Genomic DNA, 19,050 nt, shown 5'->3' with positions numbered 1-19,050 from the left:
ATTGCATGGTGAAGGTCTCAATAGTTGCAAGCCAAGGAAAAAGACATTCTTAGGAAAAAGTCACAAGGGCAATCGTTTAAAGTTTGCAAAACGGCATTTGAATGATGGATATGAGTTCTGGTCAGAGGTTTTGTGTAGTGATGAAACAAAAATCAAGCTATTTGGTCATGCTGATTGTCATTAATTTTGGAGTCTGGTAAGGCGCAAAAAGAAAAGAACACCATACCTATTGTCAAGCACGGAGATGGTAACATCCTTCTATTGGGCTGTTTTTCCTCTAATGGCACAGGAGAATTAGTTCCAATACATGGCAAATTCCACAGCATCCCAAAAGATATTGGCCAATCATCTGAAACCCTCCGCTACAAAACTTGGTTTAAAGCGCAACTGGACGTTCCAACACAAGAACGATCCAAAGCACACATCAAAATCTACTTCAGAATGGTTAAAGAAGAATAAAATCATGGTTCTGGAATTGTCCAGTCAAAGTCCCAATCTAAATCTCATTGAGAATCTTTGGTTTAAGTTGAAGGCGGCTGTACACAAGAAAAGTTCACGGAATTTGAATGAACTGGAACAATTTTGCATTGAAGAATAGTTAAAAATACTAAAGAATCATGCCAAAAGCTCATTGACAAATTTCCAAATAGTTTCAAAAGGTTATTATTGCTAAAGGTGCGAAGGTATGAAAATTGATGAATTGGCATTTGTGCAAAAAAAATTTCTTAACTAAATAAATTTATCTATCTATCTATTTCTTGTAACTTTTTTTCCTCATCTACAAAAGCAAAACCTCTGCTACAAAATTTTTTTCCAATAATTATTTGTTTTCGAGAAATTATACATTTCCATTGGGGTATGTAAACTTTTGACTACAACTGTATCTCTCAAAGTTTATACAGTTAAAACTCGGATATCCGTTACCCAGATACACGTCAGTTGCATTTTACCACCCTTGTATTAAGTATTAAATTACCAGTATTGTGGTGTTTTCTTCAAAGTTACAATTTATATGAATACCCATTGGAGACCGCATTTTTTTTCTTTGCATGCCAAATAAGTCTGAAGCAGTTGCTATTAATTAATAGATACAGACAATTAATCTACCTGCTACCAAAACATGCAGGTTTTTGTGTGTGGTTTTTTGGGGGATTTTTTGCAGTAAATAGTGAGACCTTGTGCTTTTACAAAGCTCTTCCTCCATTTTCACCTGACGAAAATGCAGCCAAAACAAAGAGAAGAGACACGATACGGTATTGTAACAGTTAATCATTAAACAGTTTTAGATACTGTGATGTATTTTTTTTTTTAAATCTGTGATCTTTAGTTGTTTTTGTACATTTTCATTTGCAAGTGAACTCTGACATTAGGGCCTTATCAAGCTCTATATTCTGCAATTTTGAATGATGACTTTGAATTGCATTACGTTTTATCTTGTACGCAGTTCTGTGCATTGGGTAACATTTTGATTTCACTTTGCTGTTGGGTGAACTGGGAATTTTACATACTGCTACAACACGTATCAGATTTATAAGTATGTGCTGTATTACAATCCTTGTGTCGCCTGTTTTGGCAAGTGATATTTTCAGAATCATATCGTTCTGAATTAAAATACTTCTGTTGAAAATATAGTATTGTACCAACAAAACCAACACAGTACCTCTAAATGGAAGCCTACTTATTTTAAAACACAGTCTTTTCAGATATGGATTTTTGATATTGTATTATTTTTGTGCTCCCTGAAAAACAGGCAAGGGTTGGAACGGGCCAAAATGAAATAATAATGCATCACACATGTTTAACCGTCACTGAAGTCAACATTTTATAGGGTCGTGTGGTGGAAATCTGAAAATCAATTGACACTACCCGAAATATATTTTAAAAGTTTTTATTTACCCCAAGCACTTTCAAGAAAGGATCAGACATACAGAATGCAAAGCTGCCTGCAAGAGTCTGATAGCCAGTTTCTGTCAGTACACCATTCTTATAAGCCTAAAAAGCGGAACTTGGTCTCAGCTGCCACAAGGGGTTATTTTGGCTTGCGGTCAGGCTGGGACATTCGGGACTTTCCAGCCCTAGCGCTTGCAGTCACAGCTGCTAACTTTCTCTTTACTAGGAATCATATCAGTTTCATAGCTGCCAAGTTCCTCTTTACTAAGAATCAAAGGTCACAAAGTTTATACAAGCACAAAAAAAACACGCTCAGTATTGTTCCATTAGACTTTTCTAACACAGTCGGATATGTGAGTGCTCACTGTACTACATTAAAACATGCAAAGTATTACAAATTATTGTAAATGCATAGTGGAAACATGGTAAAGGAACAGCAATTTGGAAGTATACTAAACTATCGTAACACATGATAAATGCATATTATAATCTTTAGGAAAGCATGGTACGCTATAAAAATCACTGTGCAAGTTTACCATGGGATGCTTTTATAATGGGCATTGCTATCAATGCTCCTGTTTCAATAGTATTCCAATAAGCAGAGATGCTACAATTGTGAAATTATATAATTTTCTATATGGAATAGATTCCAATATTGACTGTTCTAATTGTTGCTTAAATCTCAAAACTGGGCGCTATCACTTGTCCATATAAAGTAACTGCTGTCAACTGGAAACTTTTCATTCCTTTGTTGTGAACAGCGACCCGGAGACACTCTAGTGTCAAGGAAGCGAGACTGACAAGGAAATAACAATATGCTAATGTAACATTCAAAGTATTGCACTGTATAAAACACAATATTTTAAAATGCCAAATTCATGACATATTACAACTTGGAACTGACAAGTTATTTATTAATTTATTATTTGATTTGGATGCTGTCTGGTAAAATTAATACACAATACATAATATAATTAATAGTACAAGTAACTCATTATTATTATTTTGAATTTACAAGAACGTTTTGTACATGTGTGCATGTAAAAAAACGTGCATATATTTAATTGGAAAGCCTTTACCTGTGTTTGCATGGTTACTAGTCTGACCTTTACTTTTCAAAAACAAAGCTGTTATAGGCAACCTATAACACAGTACAAGTTCCACAAGCAAGTATCTTAACCCCGTACAAAGAATTAGACCACCCAACACAATATTGTTACATACTGTACTGTGTGTCCAATATAAATAATGGTATGAAATCCTGAGCTTCTATAGCTATATAATCCATTAAAATGTTAATGTATTTTTCAAAAACTCATCTCTTTACAAATCTTTAATGCATGGTAATTGGAAAGCAAAATGGGTTTTACCCTAATATGGGATTTCAAGCATTTGCTATAGCTGTAGTTATTTTCTTACTATACTGGCTTATCATATAAAAATAAACAAGTAAAATAAGGACAGATTTACTACACTTTCCCCCCTGTGCAACACTTGTTTTAAAAAAAAAAAAAAAAAAAAAAACTACAAATAATGTTCATTCCATTGCTATTACAGTACAGTATATACACCAAAGTTGTAGTGCCAACAGAAGTATATTTTCTTTTTGATGAACTTTATGCAGGTATTTGGCCAAATTCCTGATTATTCACTGGACACCTGCAGGATGCAGACAATTTCCCATTGGCATAGATTCCACATGCTGAACTGGAACTAAACAGCAGAAAAGGGGGGTGATGCCACCTTGTGGATACACTGCTAGCTACAATACATGAAAAGGAACCCAAATATAATTGATACAATTTGCAGCCTAGATTTCAATACAGAGAGGGGGAAATGACTGCCAATTTCCTAACTCCTTATACTGACACAATGATCATTAGCTCATATAGCAAGATAAAACATGAGCATATTTATTATTATTTTCCCCATTTAAATGTCACTGTGCCAGGCTGCATGAAGAATAATGTGTTACAATCTATAACACAAGTTACAACTCTCAAGTACAGTGGTAATTTGGGGAGGGTCTTGTATTCTCAGATTTAGTCCTGCTTTTAATATTCGGATATTTTTTTCTGAAAAGTTGCTATGACTGCATGCACTGAATGAGGGGATGCAAATGAGGCATTGTGGAAACAATCATATTGTTTATATGTTGTTGACAGAACTGCCCCCACCCCCACCCAAGTAAAACAACCAGTCAAGAAGTATTACACTATCACAATTCCAGAATAATGTGCACACATCCATGACCCTATCACTGTGATCTGACACTTCATATCACTTTCAAAAGAAATTAATTCATGTTTCACCTCTGGTGACCAGAAACCTGTCACCTTCGGCACTGAAGCGCACTCAGAGTTCCTTGCAGATGTTCACACATGTCTGCACCTGAGCTGTAAGTAGTTGCCTTGGGACCCACCTGGTTCTGACCTTTCAAACATAAAAATGCTTATGACCATAAAGTACGTCTCAATTGTCTATATATACTCATTCAGCTGGGGTACTCAATAAAATGTCATCTTTACATTGTAAAAAAAAAAATTATATATATATATAACTTTACTAAATAATAATTCTGATTCCCCCCTGTAAATTCAGGCATATTTTTTCAAAGTAGAAGATGAACTGTTCTAAGGATGAACTATGAAATGATTATTAGGCTCACAGAAATGTATTATTACCTATAGCTGTGTGTGTTTAGTAAAGCATGTATTTATTTAAAATGTTTATTAAATCATAAACCGCCTGATGCATTGATCTTTGCATTCCTGCAGGTTATGGGTCACGTAGGTGTAGTTCATCTAACCATGCTTCAACGAGCCCTAATTAAAAAAAAAAAAACAAGGCCATATTCAATATGTGGCGATATGTGGTACAGACAACTACAGACCTGTATACTTTAATTAATCTCTGAATATCGTAACTGTTTTAACACAAAGCATTTTGGTATTGGATACTTTTAACGTTGGGTTACTAAGATCCCCTTTACAGTTAATAAAATAGAACAGCAGTTTATAACTTGTATAATCAACTACACGTTTAACTTCAGGGTTTCCTATATTAAGTTACAGAGTGACAGCTACAGGGTTTATGACCACTCACATATTTGCTATTGCTGCTTCAGAATAATCCGTCAGATGTCCACCTTACCTAACAAAAGAAACAATTTCAGCAATTCATGGCATGTGTCAGGGTGCGTACTGGTTTGTCCACATAGGGACTGGCACAACTGAAAAATCTGTAAAATGGGTTCTTCATATTAGAATCCAACTGATAGGGTAAAGCAGCTCAGTACACAAAAGAAAACCCCTTTCTGCTTTTACAGCGTTTTCCATCAGCTTTTTGTCTTGGGTCCATTGTGGTTAAAACTATCACCCTAATAATTCATATTTTAGAGGGTTGTGGGCTTATACCCCCGATAGTGTGTGCTATAACCTATACAGTGGTGTTACCTGTAAAATAGTATCAGTTTTTAACAATAATTTTTTTTTTTATTTTATGTTTTGCTTTCTGAGTTATAGAAAGCTTGAAAGTGCCGTTTAAATGCACACAGCTCAAAGATTTTTCCAGTATAATCTGATGTAGAGGCTGACAGACATTGTGTATTTAGTGAACATATTACCTATCGCATTTGACTATTATGGGGTTAAGGATTTTTGGATACTATCAGCACAACCGACAGAGCAATACAGGTCTTGGTTTGAGAAGGACACAAATGAACAGCCTAGAAACTAAAACTAGGACTCAAGTAGGATAAACAGGTATGGATTTCCATTTCAGGTTAAAGCAGTGAAGCATAACAATTTGTTATAGATTTTTATGTCAAAAAGATAAAGAATAAATGTATAGGTAGAGCAGGTCTTTTTACTTAGCATACCGTAAAACTTCAATTAACACCTCTAGCGTTTATTTACAATATTTGCCAGAAGGCCCGGCGTGGAGACCGGCGATCATATTAGACCACTAGCTTCATGCAGTCAGTGAGAAGACACTAACACACAACCTTGTAGCAACATCGTAACTCAATTTAAATATTCCAGCAACTTTGTAAAAGGTTGTGGGTCAGTGGGAGCTAAGTAACCATTTTGTTTTATGGTAAAATTACATTGTATGTTACACCCTAAAGTATAAAGTGAAAGTATTATTATGGTCTTTTTATATGCACTGGTTAACAAGGATATGGTATGTGAAACGTTTGAAAATGAACAAGCAGAAGTACTAATTTGTATTTAAAAACGGATTTGGATCTACCATTAATAATAATAATAATAATAATACTAATACTAATATAAAAACCTAAAATGTTTTTAAAAATGAACAAGTATCATTATCAAAAATAATGTATTGTTTAATCTCAAACTTGTACATTGTTAATAAAACAAAACATGTTAAAATACACCAATAGGTTTGCATCTGGCCTACTTTCAGCACACTTAAAACTTTTAATAACTACATGAAACAAATATGCATTACATGTAAGTCTATCTTAAATTACGTCTTCTATTATTAATCAATCCCGAGTCACTTTCATCGCTGTCACTTATTAGCAGTTCATTCCGCTCAAGCTCCTCCTCAGCTTCAATGGCAATGAGAGACCCGGCGTTTATTTACATTTGCTAGCAGACCCAGCGTGTACTGGAGACAGACGACTTGAGGTTTTATGGCATTACCTGATGGTTTACATCAGCGCCTTAATTAAAGTAATGGCTGCTGAACTTCATGAAGAGAACTAGCACAAACTCGTCATTATGAAGTCCACATAAATACCGACTGGGTGGCGACTAAACTTGTGTATACTGGCCGTAGTATAGATGATATAAATATATATATATAAAGTATCTATTATATATATATATATATATATATATACATATATATATGATGTGTATAATATATATATATATGTATATATATATAATGTATATAGTATCATATATATATATATATATGACACACACACATATATACACACACGTACATATAGCTGCATGTATTTAAAACATACTGAAGTGTGTGTATTTCATATAGGGAGAGTTTAGTAATAGCAATAATTTAGTATTCAGAAACTTAAAATAAGTTATGTATTTTATTCCCCTCATGCGGTTACAATGTCAAATATAGAACCTACAAAATTCTGCATGACAGTGTGGCAGGACAGAAGTAAAATATTCTATTTTAGTTGGGATTGACAGAAAAGGGTTAACAAAACCCTCTCTGCCTGTGAGAATGTGCTCAAGCTAGATTGAATTGTTGCCAAGCTTGCTTGACCACATATATAAAGGAAGAGCAGGACGACAGCTCCTCAATAATTAGTTTGGCACAGAGCAGCAGGTGCTGTGCTCAGTCAGCCCTTCAACAAGCTAGCATGGTTTTGTATTTTGTTGCAATTAAATTTGTTATTTTTGACTCCTGCCTCTGCTACTCCCATTGCTAGCCTGCCTGACCAAAACACTACTGTTCCACAGGTAGTTAAAAGCTTCCTCCTAAGTTTCTTTATTCATTTAAAAAAAACAACAAAAAAGAAAGTGTTAAATATTTTATTTTCCCCTACAAAAATAGCAACACTCAATGCTATGCTGAATTCATTATGAATTTAGCATTTGTTTCAGTAAAACGTGCAATTTCCATGGCAACAGTAACTACTTTTCATATATAAATAGCTAGCAACTGTTGCTTAAAGCCTTTGAGATCTAATTTGCCAGGTGATCGACTTTATTTATTTTTTACACTGTGTATATTTATATCACAGCCACCATCACTCTGATATGTCTAAAATAGGGGTGCCCAATCATGGCCCTGGAGAGCCATTCCACTGTAGGTTTAACAGATAGAATGATTTCATTCACTGTCTGAATGGGGGTTTAATTGGTTCAATTCAACAGTTTAGAACAGGGCTAAAACAAAGACCAGGAGGGGAAGGGCCAACTTTGGACACCCATACTTTAAAAATTATATTCATGTCATCTTGCTAAGATTGTTTTTGCATTATGCAAAATCAACATGTAAAATACAAACAAAATACTTGCAACAGGTTTGCTTGAAGGGTATGTGCTTTTCAGGGAGATTGTCAAAACAACTCCAAGTAAGAGAGCGTCAAGCTTAAAATCTACACTGACTTAGATGTGTAAAATGTATCCACAATTGCGTCCAGCTTGTTCTAATCTTAAAATATACTAGGATTTCTTGATTTTGAAAACATGAACTTGATTTAATGTTATTTATTGATTACAAGATGGCCCCAACAATACAGAGAAGATTAATAACTTAAACAAAAAATACTTTGCTTTAATATATTCTACCAGTAAAAAGTACAGGCTGCCAAAAACATTTCTCATTTTGCAACTGCAGGATACAGTGATCACATAATTTGACAAGCCACTTCGACTGTAGTGTAGCTGTGTCATAAAAAAAGAAAAAGATAAAGTATATTCATAAGTAATATATATATATACAAGACTATATATATAGCTGTTCATATATATATAAAAAGAGGTTTTATATATATACATAATATATATATATATATCTATATTATATATGGGGTTTCCCCGAAAAAGCTTTACCACCATATCATGTTAATCCAGAAGAAGCATTGTTTAATTAATTCTGGTTAGTTAGATTACACTGTGTAACAAAAAAAATATTTTTTTTTGTTCCTGGGTAGTTAGTGTTATTTCCTAATTGCTTATGCCTCAAAAGTATAGAAAATGGCTATTATTCCCCACAAACTTTGCTTTTGTGACCAGGACAGTGATATGCTGTGTATATGCAGTATAAATACAGTATAATTGTAAATCTCAAAAAACTACTCACTTCTCAATCTTTTGTAGTCATGTTTGTATTACTTTAGTATAAATACATGTTAATTTGGATTCATATGTTGTTTTTTTCTGACTTTATTTGAACGAAGACACACATTTGCCCATTTTCCCATTGGAAATAGTGATATTTTGAAATATCACTGTCCTGGTCACAAAAGCAAAGTTTGTGGGGAATAATAGCAATTTTCTATACTTTTGAGGCATAAGCAATTAGGAAATAACACTTAATACCCAGGAACAAAAATTGTGTTACATAGTGTTATTCACTATTGCTTCAACATTATATTTACATTCATCTGCACATGAATCATTTGTTTTGGGAACTATGGAAATCCTATGTTTTGATTAGGTTTAGATGCAAGATCTTTAAAGTACTCATTCCTTACAAAGAGCTTTATGTGCTGCACAGAATGTAAATAGGAAACCCAGGCAGGGTTCTAATACCTGCAGCATAGGAGACTCGCTGTGTACCCAGTACAGTGTTGTGTCAATGGGAGGGACTTCAAGATGCTTGCTTGGACAGCCTGTTTTTTTTTTTAAATCATTTCAAACCTTAATTCTAAGTGATTAAATAATCTTTTTTTTTTTCAATCAAATGCAAAGATCATTGTTTATTTACGTAGCCCACAATTTATTATAAATCTTATAAAACAAACAAAAAGGAAAATTGGAGATAAAGTATACGAAAATAGAAAGAAAAACACCAAGACAGAAATAGTTATTTTACAGGGGAAATCAATTCCCACTGAATGGGTAGCAATAAAACAAGGCCCCCCAAAAGCACCTTCTTTTAAAATGTAACACTCAATCAAACTGATAAATAGGGCAGTTTAAAAAACAAACACACACCTTTTCCCCTGCATTTGTTACTCACTTCTGGTCTTAACAGTAGCAATTTGTATTTGTGTTGTTTATTTATTTATTTAATAGAGTGATGCTGTTTCTTGTAAATACTTTCTGTTCATAATTTCACTATCAATGATGCTTGCAGTAGATCTGGAAAGACTACAAAAGCCGATTCATTTCCAGAAAACATGTATTTACAAATCAAACTTCTACCAATTATGTGGAAATTGATTTAAACTACTTATATATGTACTGCTGGTCACCTTATATATATATATATATATATATATATATATATATATATATATATATATATATATATATATATATATATATATATATAAAAGACCAAATGTAACTTTGTTCATTGATCTTAGCATTGCCTTATCTAAATTTCAGAAACCTAATGTACAGACCAATTAAATAATTAAATTCTTAACAGTGTAAAGTTCATACAACTCTGTACAATCCACTCCCAAAATAAAGTGCAAACTAATTACATGTAGTCTGTATCAGAAAGGCTTCAACAAGTCCAAAAGTGGTTATATAACTAACCAAGTTACAATAGCAGTACAGAAGAACAAACCAGAGTTCAGCGAGATCTCCATCTCTGCTGTACTCTGAACAATCAGGGGCTTTTTCTTATCCCTACCAACCAAACATGTATTCCATGGCTTTTGTTACTAAACTCTCATCTTTCCTTGGGGTCTGTCTGTCAGTAACCACCTAAAAAGACATATATATAAAAAAAGCTAATTAGGTTACGAGTAATCATTCTGTCATGCAGACAAATGTTTTTACCAATACCTTTAGGATCAGAGTATGCTTTGCATTCAAGTTAAAACAATTTGACAATTATGTAATTTTCAATTAAATCACACATGTAGTAGTGTTATATACCTGATAGTCACTGCTGGAGGCTTTGTATGCAGCAGCAAGAGGTCTCATGGAGGTTGATCGAGGTGTACTTGCAGGATGGGATGGAGTCGCAATCATTTTAATTGGAGGAGTAAACACTACTGAGGAGCCAGATGTTGAACCTTTATCAGAACTCTCCATGACACTCTGAAGGAAAAGCAAAACAAGCAATCAACTTGTTTGTCACTGCAAAAACAAACGACAGTGCTATTGGTATTAAAAATGTTACACATGTGTCAAAGCAAAATCCATTTTTTTTTTTTTAAATAGTTACTTAAATCCACAAGACAGAGTAACAACCAGTCTAGAGAAAAAAAAAAAAAAAAAAATGTGTTGTCCATTGCTTATATTTTAATTGTGTTAAGGAAAATGACAGTGTCCACATTTTGTTTTAATTTAAGTGATGACTGGCACTTGCTTACAATCTGCCCAGCATTACTGAATACCTGCTCACTAGGGACTGATGTTGCCAGGATGCTTAATACATCTAACCAAAGATACAACTTCTGGAATGATCTTGGTTGTTTTTCTTAATTTTTTGTTCAAATGAATACGTGCAGATTTTGTCTGAAGTTTTGTAGGGTGCCATCTCCAGATGTCACATTTATGCAGAATTCTGCATCACATACACAAGCCATTTTAATAAAATTCAACAAAATAACATAAGTGCGTTTCTAAAACACAGATGTAAAAGATAACACATCCTCTTTTCATCCCTATCCAGTAATTTTGTTTATAGTACCAAGTAGTTTTATGCAATGAAACGTAAAAACGGTTCCACTGCTCCCTGCATCCTTTAAAAAAAACCTGTGGATGTCTCAGTTTCCCATAGCACTGCACACATCTTTGTATCAGAGCATCTTACCTGTTGACTCTCTCAGCCAATAATTTGGACAAGTAAAACACATGTTCAAAAATCATGGTTTTAAGACAAGGCCTGCAGGGTTTTTATTGAGAACTATTCCGTCTTTGCTGCTTACGCAAAACTTGCAGCAATTGCAATTACGATACTGTATCTTGTGTAGCAGCAGAACGGAGTTTTCGCTGTCAGAACAGAGTGCAGACCAGCAAACACTCTCGTTTATGTGAGGATCATCTAAAACTTATGAGAATTTCAATGGAAGCGCCTGAGAATTAAGACTGATTTGGAAAGCACACAAGTCATTTTTGACTTGGGTGCTAAAAGGAAAATGTAAAGAACTTTTAAACATCAAAACTGCAGTTATTATGCTGACAGCCACCTGCAGAGACATTGGTACACTTCTACTACCATCATTTATACTGTGTACTGTTTTGCATGTTAACTTCATTAATCTGAAATAGTTACACTGGAAAATAATGTAAGTATGCTGATACAATATGGTTGAAAACACAGATTCTGAGATGGTATGCTTTTTACAAATGCATATTTTTACAGGCTAACATACCTCTGCATCTCATTAATGGTCACACAAATGAGTTGTGTTACCAGAGTATCCCAAACATTACTTTCTTTACTTTAGAAAATAATTGCCAAACATCAGAAGGCACTGCAGCTCGGTTGATACAGTATTTGTAATCCTAGCACAATGCTTTTAACTTGCTCTGTAACTTTGAAGACTCCTGCACAAACCCAACAACAAACCCAAGCTCTGCCCTTAATGCAAAAAATAATTGCCAATTCCAAATGTAATTTAAAAAAAAAAAACTATCGATAGTTGTCAAACAATACACTGCATCGCCTCGGCCTTACTTTAAAAGGCTAAATTGTTGTGGAATACTTTTGCATTATGGTCGGACCGATTTCATGAATATAAAAAAAAAAAATAATAATCGTAACTACTACTCACCTTATCAATGCATGGCTTAACCCCAATCATGATAGCTTCTCCAAAGACCTTTCCATCTTTACTGAGAGCTTTTCTAGCTTGGAGTTTTGACTGATATTGCACGTGCATCCAATTTCCATTGTTAGACATCTAGAGATTTCAAATAAGAATTTTGTATAACTCAGCAGTGGCATAAACGTGTGAGAAATCTACTGTATCATTTTTGTATCATTTTTATAAATTTTAGAATTTTCTTGCTAATCATGCTGGTTGAGCCAACAATAAAAGTGATTTCTTCTTGCATTAAGAAACATGGTCTATTTAATTAGAAACCTCCCAATGACCAAATACATCAACCGTTTAGGCTCTTTTCTCATGTTCACCACAATTCCATCAATGACACATTTAATGTATCCTGTTTGAACACTATGTTCATGCTACCTGCACGTAAACATTTTTACCTAGAATTCTTAATGAGGATTGCTTGAATTAAACTCTGTGCAGTGAGAGGGAAAACAATGTGTACAGTTTGCTATGGAGAATTGATTCCCAGAACAGCATTCAGGAAATGGAAATGCAAATTCATATTTTAAATAGAGTTTAATTGTGTGCATGTACAGATTCAATAATTTAAATGTACAGGTTACACACACACACACCAAGTTTAGCTATTCAATCTTACAAATTATGTAAGAACAAATAATTGCACCCACCACATGTTTTAATATGCTTCCATACTGAGCAAACTGAAGCAGGATATAAGAAGCAGATGCTGGAGGAAACCTAAAAAATAAAAAGGCACAGGGTTGTTAATATATTATTATCCTGTAATTTTTTTTTTTTAAGTAATTTTATTTCACAAATACAACATTTTTATTTGTATGGGGTATTTTACACAGATATACAGTTTGAATAAACAAGCAGCAAAAGGTGAAATAAACAAAAAGCTGCATACTAAAACACAGCTTACCAACACGCAATACCGACCCAAAAACTGTAACCCATTTGTCATCTAGATGGTCATCTGAAGAAAGAGCATCTCCTTGAGTGTAGAAAGGATCGACTTGAGCCGGAGAGAGGGTGGCTTTCCTCTGCTGCCCAATGGCAGGACTAAACACACTTGAAGCTAAAAAGACAAATGAACTAACCAGTTATAAAAGCAATCACAAATCTAAACAGCCACAGCATATCACCTCAGACATATATATATATATATATATATATATATATATATATATATATATATATATATATATATATATATATATATTATATATTTTTTATTATACTACAAAAGTGACAACCCATATCAAGAAGGACCCCAGTATTTCATTGGTTTGAATATGGCACAGGATTTAAGCTGATGGTTGCCTGTCTTGACTAGAATGCTGACCAGGTGTGTGATATGAATAATTTGTTTCAGGTATATGCAACAAATACATGCAATTGTATTGTGGCAGCATATGCAGAAACATGATCAATTATGCATGTATAAGGACACAGAAACAATCACCTAGAACTTATTTTTAAGATATACCTGTTCCAGGGGTGCTTGGAGTCATCCCAGACAATGGAGTCTGCATAACTGAATAGGTAGGCTGTGTGACAAAAGAGAGAGAATTCATTGCACCAAGATCAGGAGATAACAGAATATAAACTCGAAGTAAAGTGATCAACTACTTACTTGTTTTCTTGAACTTATTGGCGTTAAACCAACTCCTGGACTTGCAAGTTCATCATAAATACTTCTAACTGGAGGCGCTCCACTCTTGTCCTTTGGAGTAGGGACAACTGGCTGAGGAGGTGAGCCACCTGAATAGATTTTAAGGGTAAAAAGAAAAAACAAACAAATACATAATTGCGTTAACAAGAATACTATTTTAAATAAAACTACAGTAGGGCTGTGTTCGAAGGTTCGTTCACTAGCCAGGAATTCGAAGGTAGTTTTAAACCTTTGAAGGTTCGTCAAGTTGAATTCACTTACTGTATGCTTCTTTTTTTTTTTTTTTTTTTTCTGTTAACAGAAACCGTTTGACAATGTGTAAATACTATAAATCACATGTGAAATGTCCCTTCCACCCCTACTTGTCTTATACAGAGGCAAACCTTTCTTCATTTGCCATCTTGACAGAAAAGCGCTGTATAGCGTATGCTGTGCTGAAAGAAATGTCTCGAAACCCCTCTGCTGTTTGTGATTTTTTTGTTAAATGAGGACAGGACCAAAAATAAAAGTTGAATGCAAACTGTACAAGCGACTCGTATCTCTGGGGTTACTTGACAAGCATATGTTCATATTATTAGTAGTAGTAAAATGTAACTGTGCCATAACTAGGCTTGCTACTTTTCCATGTTAACCGGTAAAGCTCGTTAAATGTCGAATTCCCAAAAAATATGAGTTCGACTGAAATAAATGTACTTACTTTGAAATAAATAAACCTACTTTGAAATTAGCGGATTAGGGTGGATGTAAGCTTTTGCTTTAGGTATACAGCAAATTACTAGTCTGATTTGGAAATGGGCGCAAGAGAAAAACAGAATGAATATTGTGCAGAATACCCTGGCTGATGGCTGAAGTCTCCGCAGCAGGATGAAGCAGGCCTGTCTGACTTGCCTGTGACTGTGACCGGCTGTGCTAAAACAGGAGAGGGGGAGCTCAGACTGAATAAGTTAGTTTTGTTGCATGTTCAATATGATAAAGGGGCTTCGCTAAATGAGACGTTTCTCAATGGCATAAAAAAATTTTTAAAGCATAAAGTTCGATTTCATACATTCTCTGCCTGAATTGAAAAATAAAAATAAAAAAAAAACGGTAAATTTTCTCTAAAATAAACGTAGATATTAATCGTCGATTTGGCAAAAAAATAAAAATCGAATAGTAGCAAGACTACTGATAACCTGCTTAGAACAGTGACTGTTAAATAAAGCTTTGTTAAGTCCACTGCAGTTGGTGCTGCAATGCAAGCATACTCTGATTGCAAGCAGCATTAATTACATGTAAATAAACAGCATGTATTTTTATTCAAATTATAAAAACAGGATTACCGTTTATATAACATTTTTAAACTGCATGTGAATGTTTTATTCCATTTATATGGCTTACCTGAAAAATAGGATTTAATAAAATACAAACAAGTAGCTATGCTGAAGTCACCAGTAAATTATGCAAATTCGTACCATTGAAGGTTCCTACCTTCCTTCAGTAATGTGTTCCGAACCTTCGAATGTCAAAATGTACCTTTCCTTGCAACCCTAAACTACAGCTTGGAGGAGAGGGAGATGTCCTTTCTTTATCCAATGGCTTTCATCTCTCAGGCCAGAGAGAACTGGACTTGTGTGTAGCACTACTTCTGAACACATAATGTGACATAACGTACTCTACCTTGCTTCATTGTGTTCTTGCATTATAAATGCTTCGGGATACATAAAAGGTACTGTGAACATCCTGTACATGCAGCAGATTAATTTTATCAAGCCATATAAAGTGTTACAGAACATCCATATTGTTGCAAAATAATCCCAATTGTTGATGTTTTCATTAAAACATCTGCAGTTAACAAATCCTCACTATCTCCCGAGTAAAATTAGTATAATAAAAGTAATAATATCTTATTACCTTGTATGAATGGATACAATTGGCTTTTTTCCGAGCCAAAACGTTTGTCTACCTGACTTGGTTTTGTACAGCTTTGCCTTAGAATTCTGATTGAGCGTTTAAGTTATTGATGGTCCACGAAAGTATGTCAAACTACCAAGAAACTCACCTGACATAAGCGGGGACCTCAGTTCCATTCCACCTGCAATGGAGCCGCCGAAGGTACGAGGCTGAGGAGTTGCAGGGGCTGGCAGATCTCCCATTAGAAATCCAGGCAAGAACTGAGCACCTGTTCCGGGCTTTGGGGAGGTGGGGGATCCGAGGGCCATTGGTTCTGCTCGTATTAAAGAACAATGTAATCGTAACAAGTCTAAACAAACAAGTCTTGTATTTCCTTCACAATAAATGCACCTCTGTTTCGGCAATATAACTGAACCAGATTAACTTTTTGTTCAAGTAGGCAAACACAAAACATTTCCACATTCCAGAGTTGCAATACTCAGGTATGTTTGTTAAACACGCAATAAAAGTGTCTTCCAACTGCAGACCTATTTTTGTAAGTACAACTCTCTCTCTCTCTATGCGCTCATTCTTGCACTGGGAATGTTTCACCAAATTTTCACAGAATTTAATGAATGATCAATAGTTTGCTCGTAGGTAAACGTTTCCAGAACTAATATCCGGTCCCACTGAACTATGTAAAACCGACTATATTAACAAAACGGTGCCTTGTAGTTTACACGCCACGGTCTGAGATACCAAGTTACAGCTGACACATTACCTACACCATTTCCTCCACAGAAACACGTGTTTTAAACTTCAAGCTAAAACTAGCCTACTGACTGTGCACAAAACACGTCCCCTGAAGCCAACGTGGTTGCAGCCATAATTACGCAAATGAAGTAACGCTGTTTTAAAATATGATGTGTTTTTTCTGGTTGCTTAGCGGTAGTGCATTGCAGGGTCAGCATGATCCACCGTGCACCGTTTATCTCCAGGCTAATTAATAGGCTAATATATCAATATTACATTAAATGTACACTTTTTTTTTGTTTTTCAAAAACACTGTTTGACAATTGACATGCGGCTAAATATACCTACTAAAGTAACAGGCTTGGTCGTAAAATGAAACAACGAGCAAGTGAGAGTATTTTTTATTTAACACAACACATAGAAGTGACAGTGAGGGTTCCTAGTGCACATAACAAAGAAACTCACCTTGAAATTCCATAGCGAGACAATACAGATTATCCGAAGAATCTCGTATACACGTGGAGAAACAATAGTACAATAAAAATCTTGCCAATTTTAGGCTCAATTCAAAATTTCAAATAATGGCGGAAATAGAATGAGCTTTTCACCAACAGCGATGCATTATGGGTTTTACGTCACTTATGTAAAAAGCAGAAAGCATCCGTTTTCTGCCTGGTTTCTAATGTAATTATAACTGCAAATGCATATTGCTCAGTAAGTTTGTATACACTGCAATGTTGATTTTCAATTGATTTTTTAAGTTCAGTCTGTTACAAGCATATTTCATCACTGACCAGAAAAAACTGCACACGTTAAACTCCTCCCCCATTCCTTATAGAAAGGATAACCAACATTCAAAATAAATGTTAAAGTTTAAACAAAATGAAACGCATTCTAACAACGCTTTACTTTCATTTTTTAACACATTAAATACAATTTTATAAAATTAACATATATTTGCATCCTGAGCCATTCGAAAATAAGTGATATTAACACCACAATAGTGACGTCAAAAAGTGATAATTCCTCTGGAAAAAATACTTGAACTGACCCATTCGACTTCTCGAGACCATCACTATCAATTCAAACACAACATGTATCGTTTTCAATCACTCGATAACACCCACAGAACAGAAATGTTCATTAACAATCAACAAAATGAGAATACGTTAAAAAAAAAAAAAAAAAAAAAAGATGTAAAGCTGGTATATTCGTATCTCAGATAAACTGATAACGACATAGTACGTCTACACAGCACTGAAACACTACGTTTAAACAAAACGAACTGACTGCTGAACCTCGTCATTTATGACGTCACAGAAACCCTAGCTGAAATTATTTTCCTGGATCTCACTGAAGCCCATCTACACTCTCTCTCTCTGTCTCTCTGTCTCTCTCTCTCTCTCTCTCTATATATATAGTACCAGTCAAACATTATCATTGTGAAAAAAAAAAGTAAAAAAAAAAAGTTTCCAGCAAGTGTACTCAAACTTTTGACTGGTATATATATATATATATATATATATATATATATATATATATATATATATATATATATATATATATATATATATATATCATAATCTATCAGTACATTATTTCAAGTCTAAATGTCTAAAGTATGCTTCTCCGTGGCAACTGGGATAGAAGTAGCAGCCATATCACACCTTATTACACGCAATATGTGTAGGGGTCTCTGTATACCCCCGTCTGTCACACTGACATTATTACATGTGAACACAAGTCATCCCGCATGTTAAATCAATAATTTTAATATACTTTACCACAGGGCTCACTTCCTTACTTCGTGACATTTAGTGACTTAAAAAACTCTTTAAGCACATTTTTACTTGACTAAGTTTAATTTCTTGTTCAACTTTTTCATCACATTGATAGCTATAATATTGTATTTATATCGTTGCATCGGGGTTGTATATACTGTGATCTATTAATGTATAACTACAGGCAAACAACCTGGTGCGGTGGACGCTGGTAGAAAATATATTAAAACTAAAGCTATGTTTATTGCACATTAAATTCATGCAACACGAATACTGTTGTTGAAATGTTAAATGATCAATGAGACTGTGTACTTCGCCAAAATAGCTACCAGTATTTCTTGCAGAACCCGTCGTGTGGTAAAACTTGTTAGGTCAGTTTGCAAGACTGGGGGTAAGCAGTATAACGAGATAAAACTCTCAGAAAATAAAAGCCTTTTTATTCATACATACTGTATAACTTGTGTCTTCCAATGTATACTTTTGCAGGACATGTATCGCTGAGTCAGGGAATGTCATTAAAGGTGTTGCCAGTATTTTAAATTTCGGCTTGCCAAGTAAAGGGAAACTTCCTTCTGAAACGCTTTCCTATTGGCTACTGCAGTGGAGTTTGTGGTTAACGTGGCGCTCATAAAACGTCC

At 34.5% G+C, this 19,050-nt stretch overlaps 1 protein-coding gene across 3 annotated transcripts; it reads right to left on the bottom strand.

The window, feature by feature from the left end:
* Positions 1-9,914: 9,914 nt before the first annotated feature.
* On the bottom strand, positions 9,915-18,949 carry LOC121322191 (nucleoporin NUP35-like). Of its 3 annotated transcripts, none has more exons than XM_041261785.1 (9): positions 18,863-18,949; positions 16,048-16,212; positions 13,971-14,098; positions 13,824-13,884; positions 13,274-13,412; positions 13,000-13,069; positions 12,308-12,436; positions 10,461-10,625; positions 9,915-10,286 (listed from the first exon to the last, which is right to left on the bottom strand). In XM_041261785.1, the coding sequence occupies exons 2-9, from the start codon at positions 16,205-16,207 to the stop codon at positions 10,209-10,211; spliced, it is 930 nt and encodes a 309-aa protein (XP_041117719.1). In that variant the 5' UTR covers positions 16,208-16,212; positions 18,863-18,949; the 3' UTR covers positions 9,915-10,208. The 3 variants fall into 3 exon arrangements, with proteins under 3 accessions (XP_041117719.1, XP_041117717.1, XP_041117718.1); XM_041261783.1 differs by lacking the exon at positions 18,863-18,949 and adding an exon at positions 17,683-17,787; XM_041261784.1 differs by lacking the exon at positions 18,863-18,949 and adding an exon at positions 17,097-17,519.
* Positions 18,950-19,050: the final 101 nt, after the last annotated feature.

This window comes from Polyodon spathula, chromosome 10 (genome assembly GCF_017654505.1).
Source record: "Polyodon spathula isolate WHYD16114869_AA chromosome 10, ASM1765450v1, whole genome shotgun sequence".
Classification (NCBI taxonomy): Eukaryota; Metazoa; Chordata; class Actinopteri; order Acipenseriformes; family Polyodontidae; genus Polyodon; species Polyodon spathula.
The sequence above is the reverse complement of the archived record's forward strand: the minus strand, read 5'-3'. Positions and strand labels throughout refer to the sequence as shown.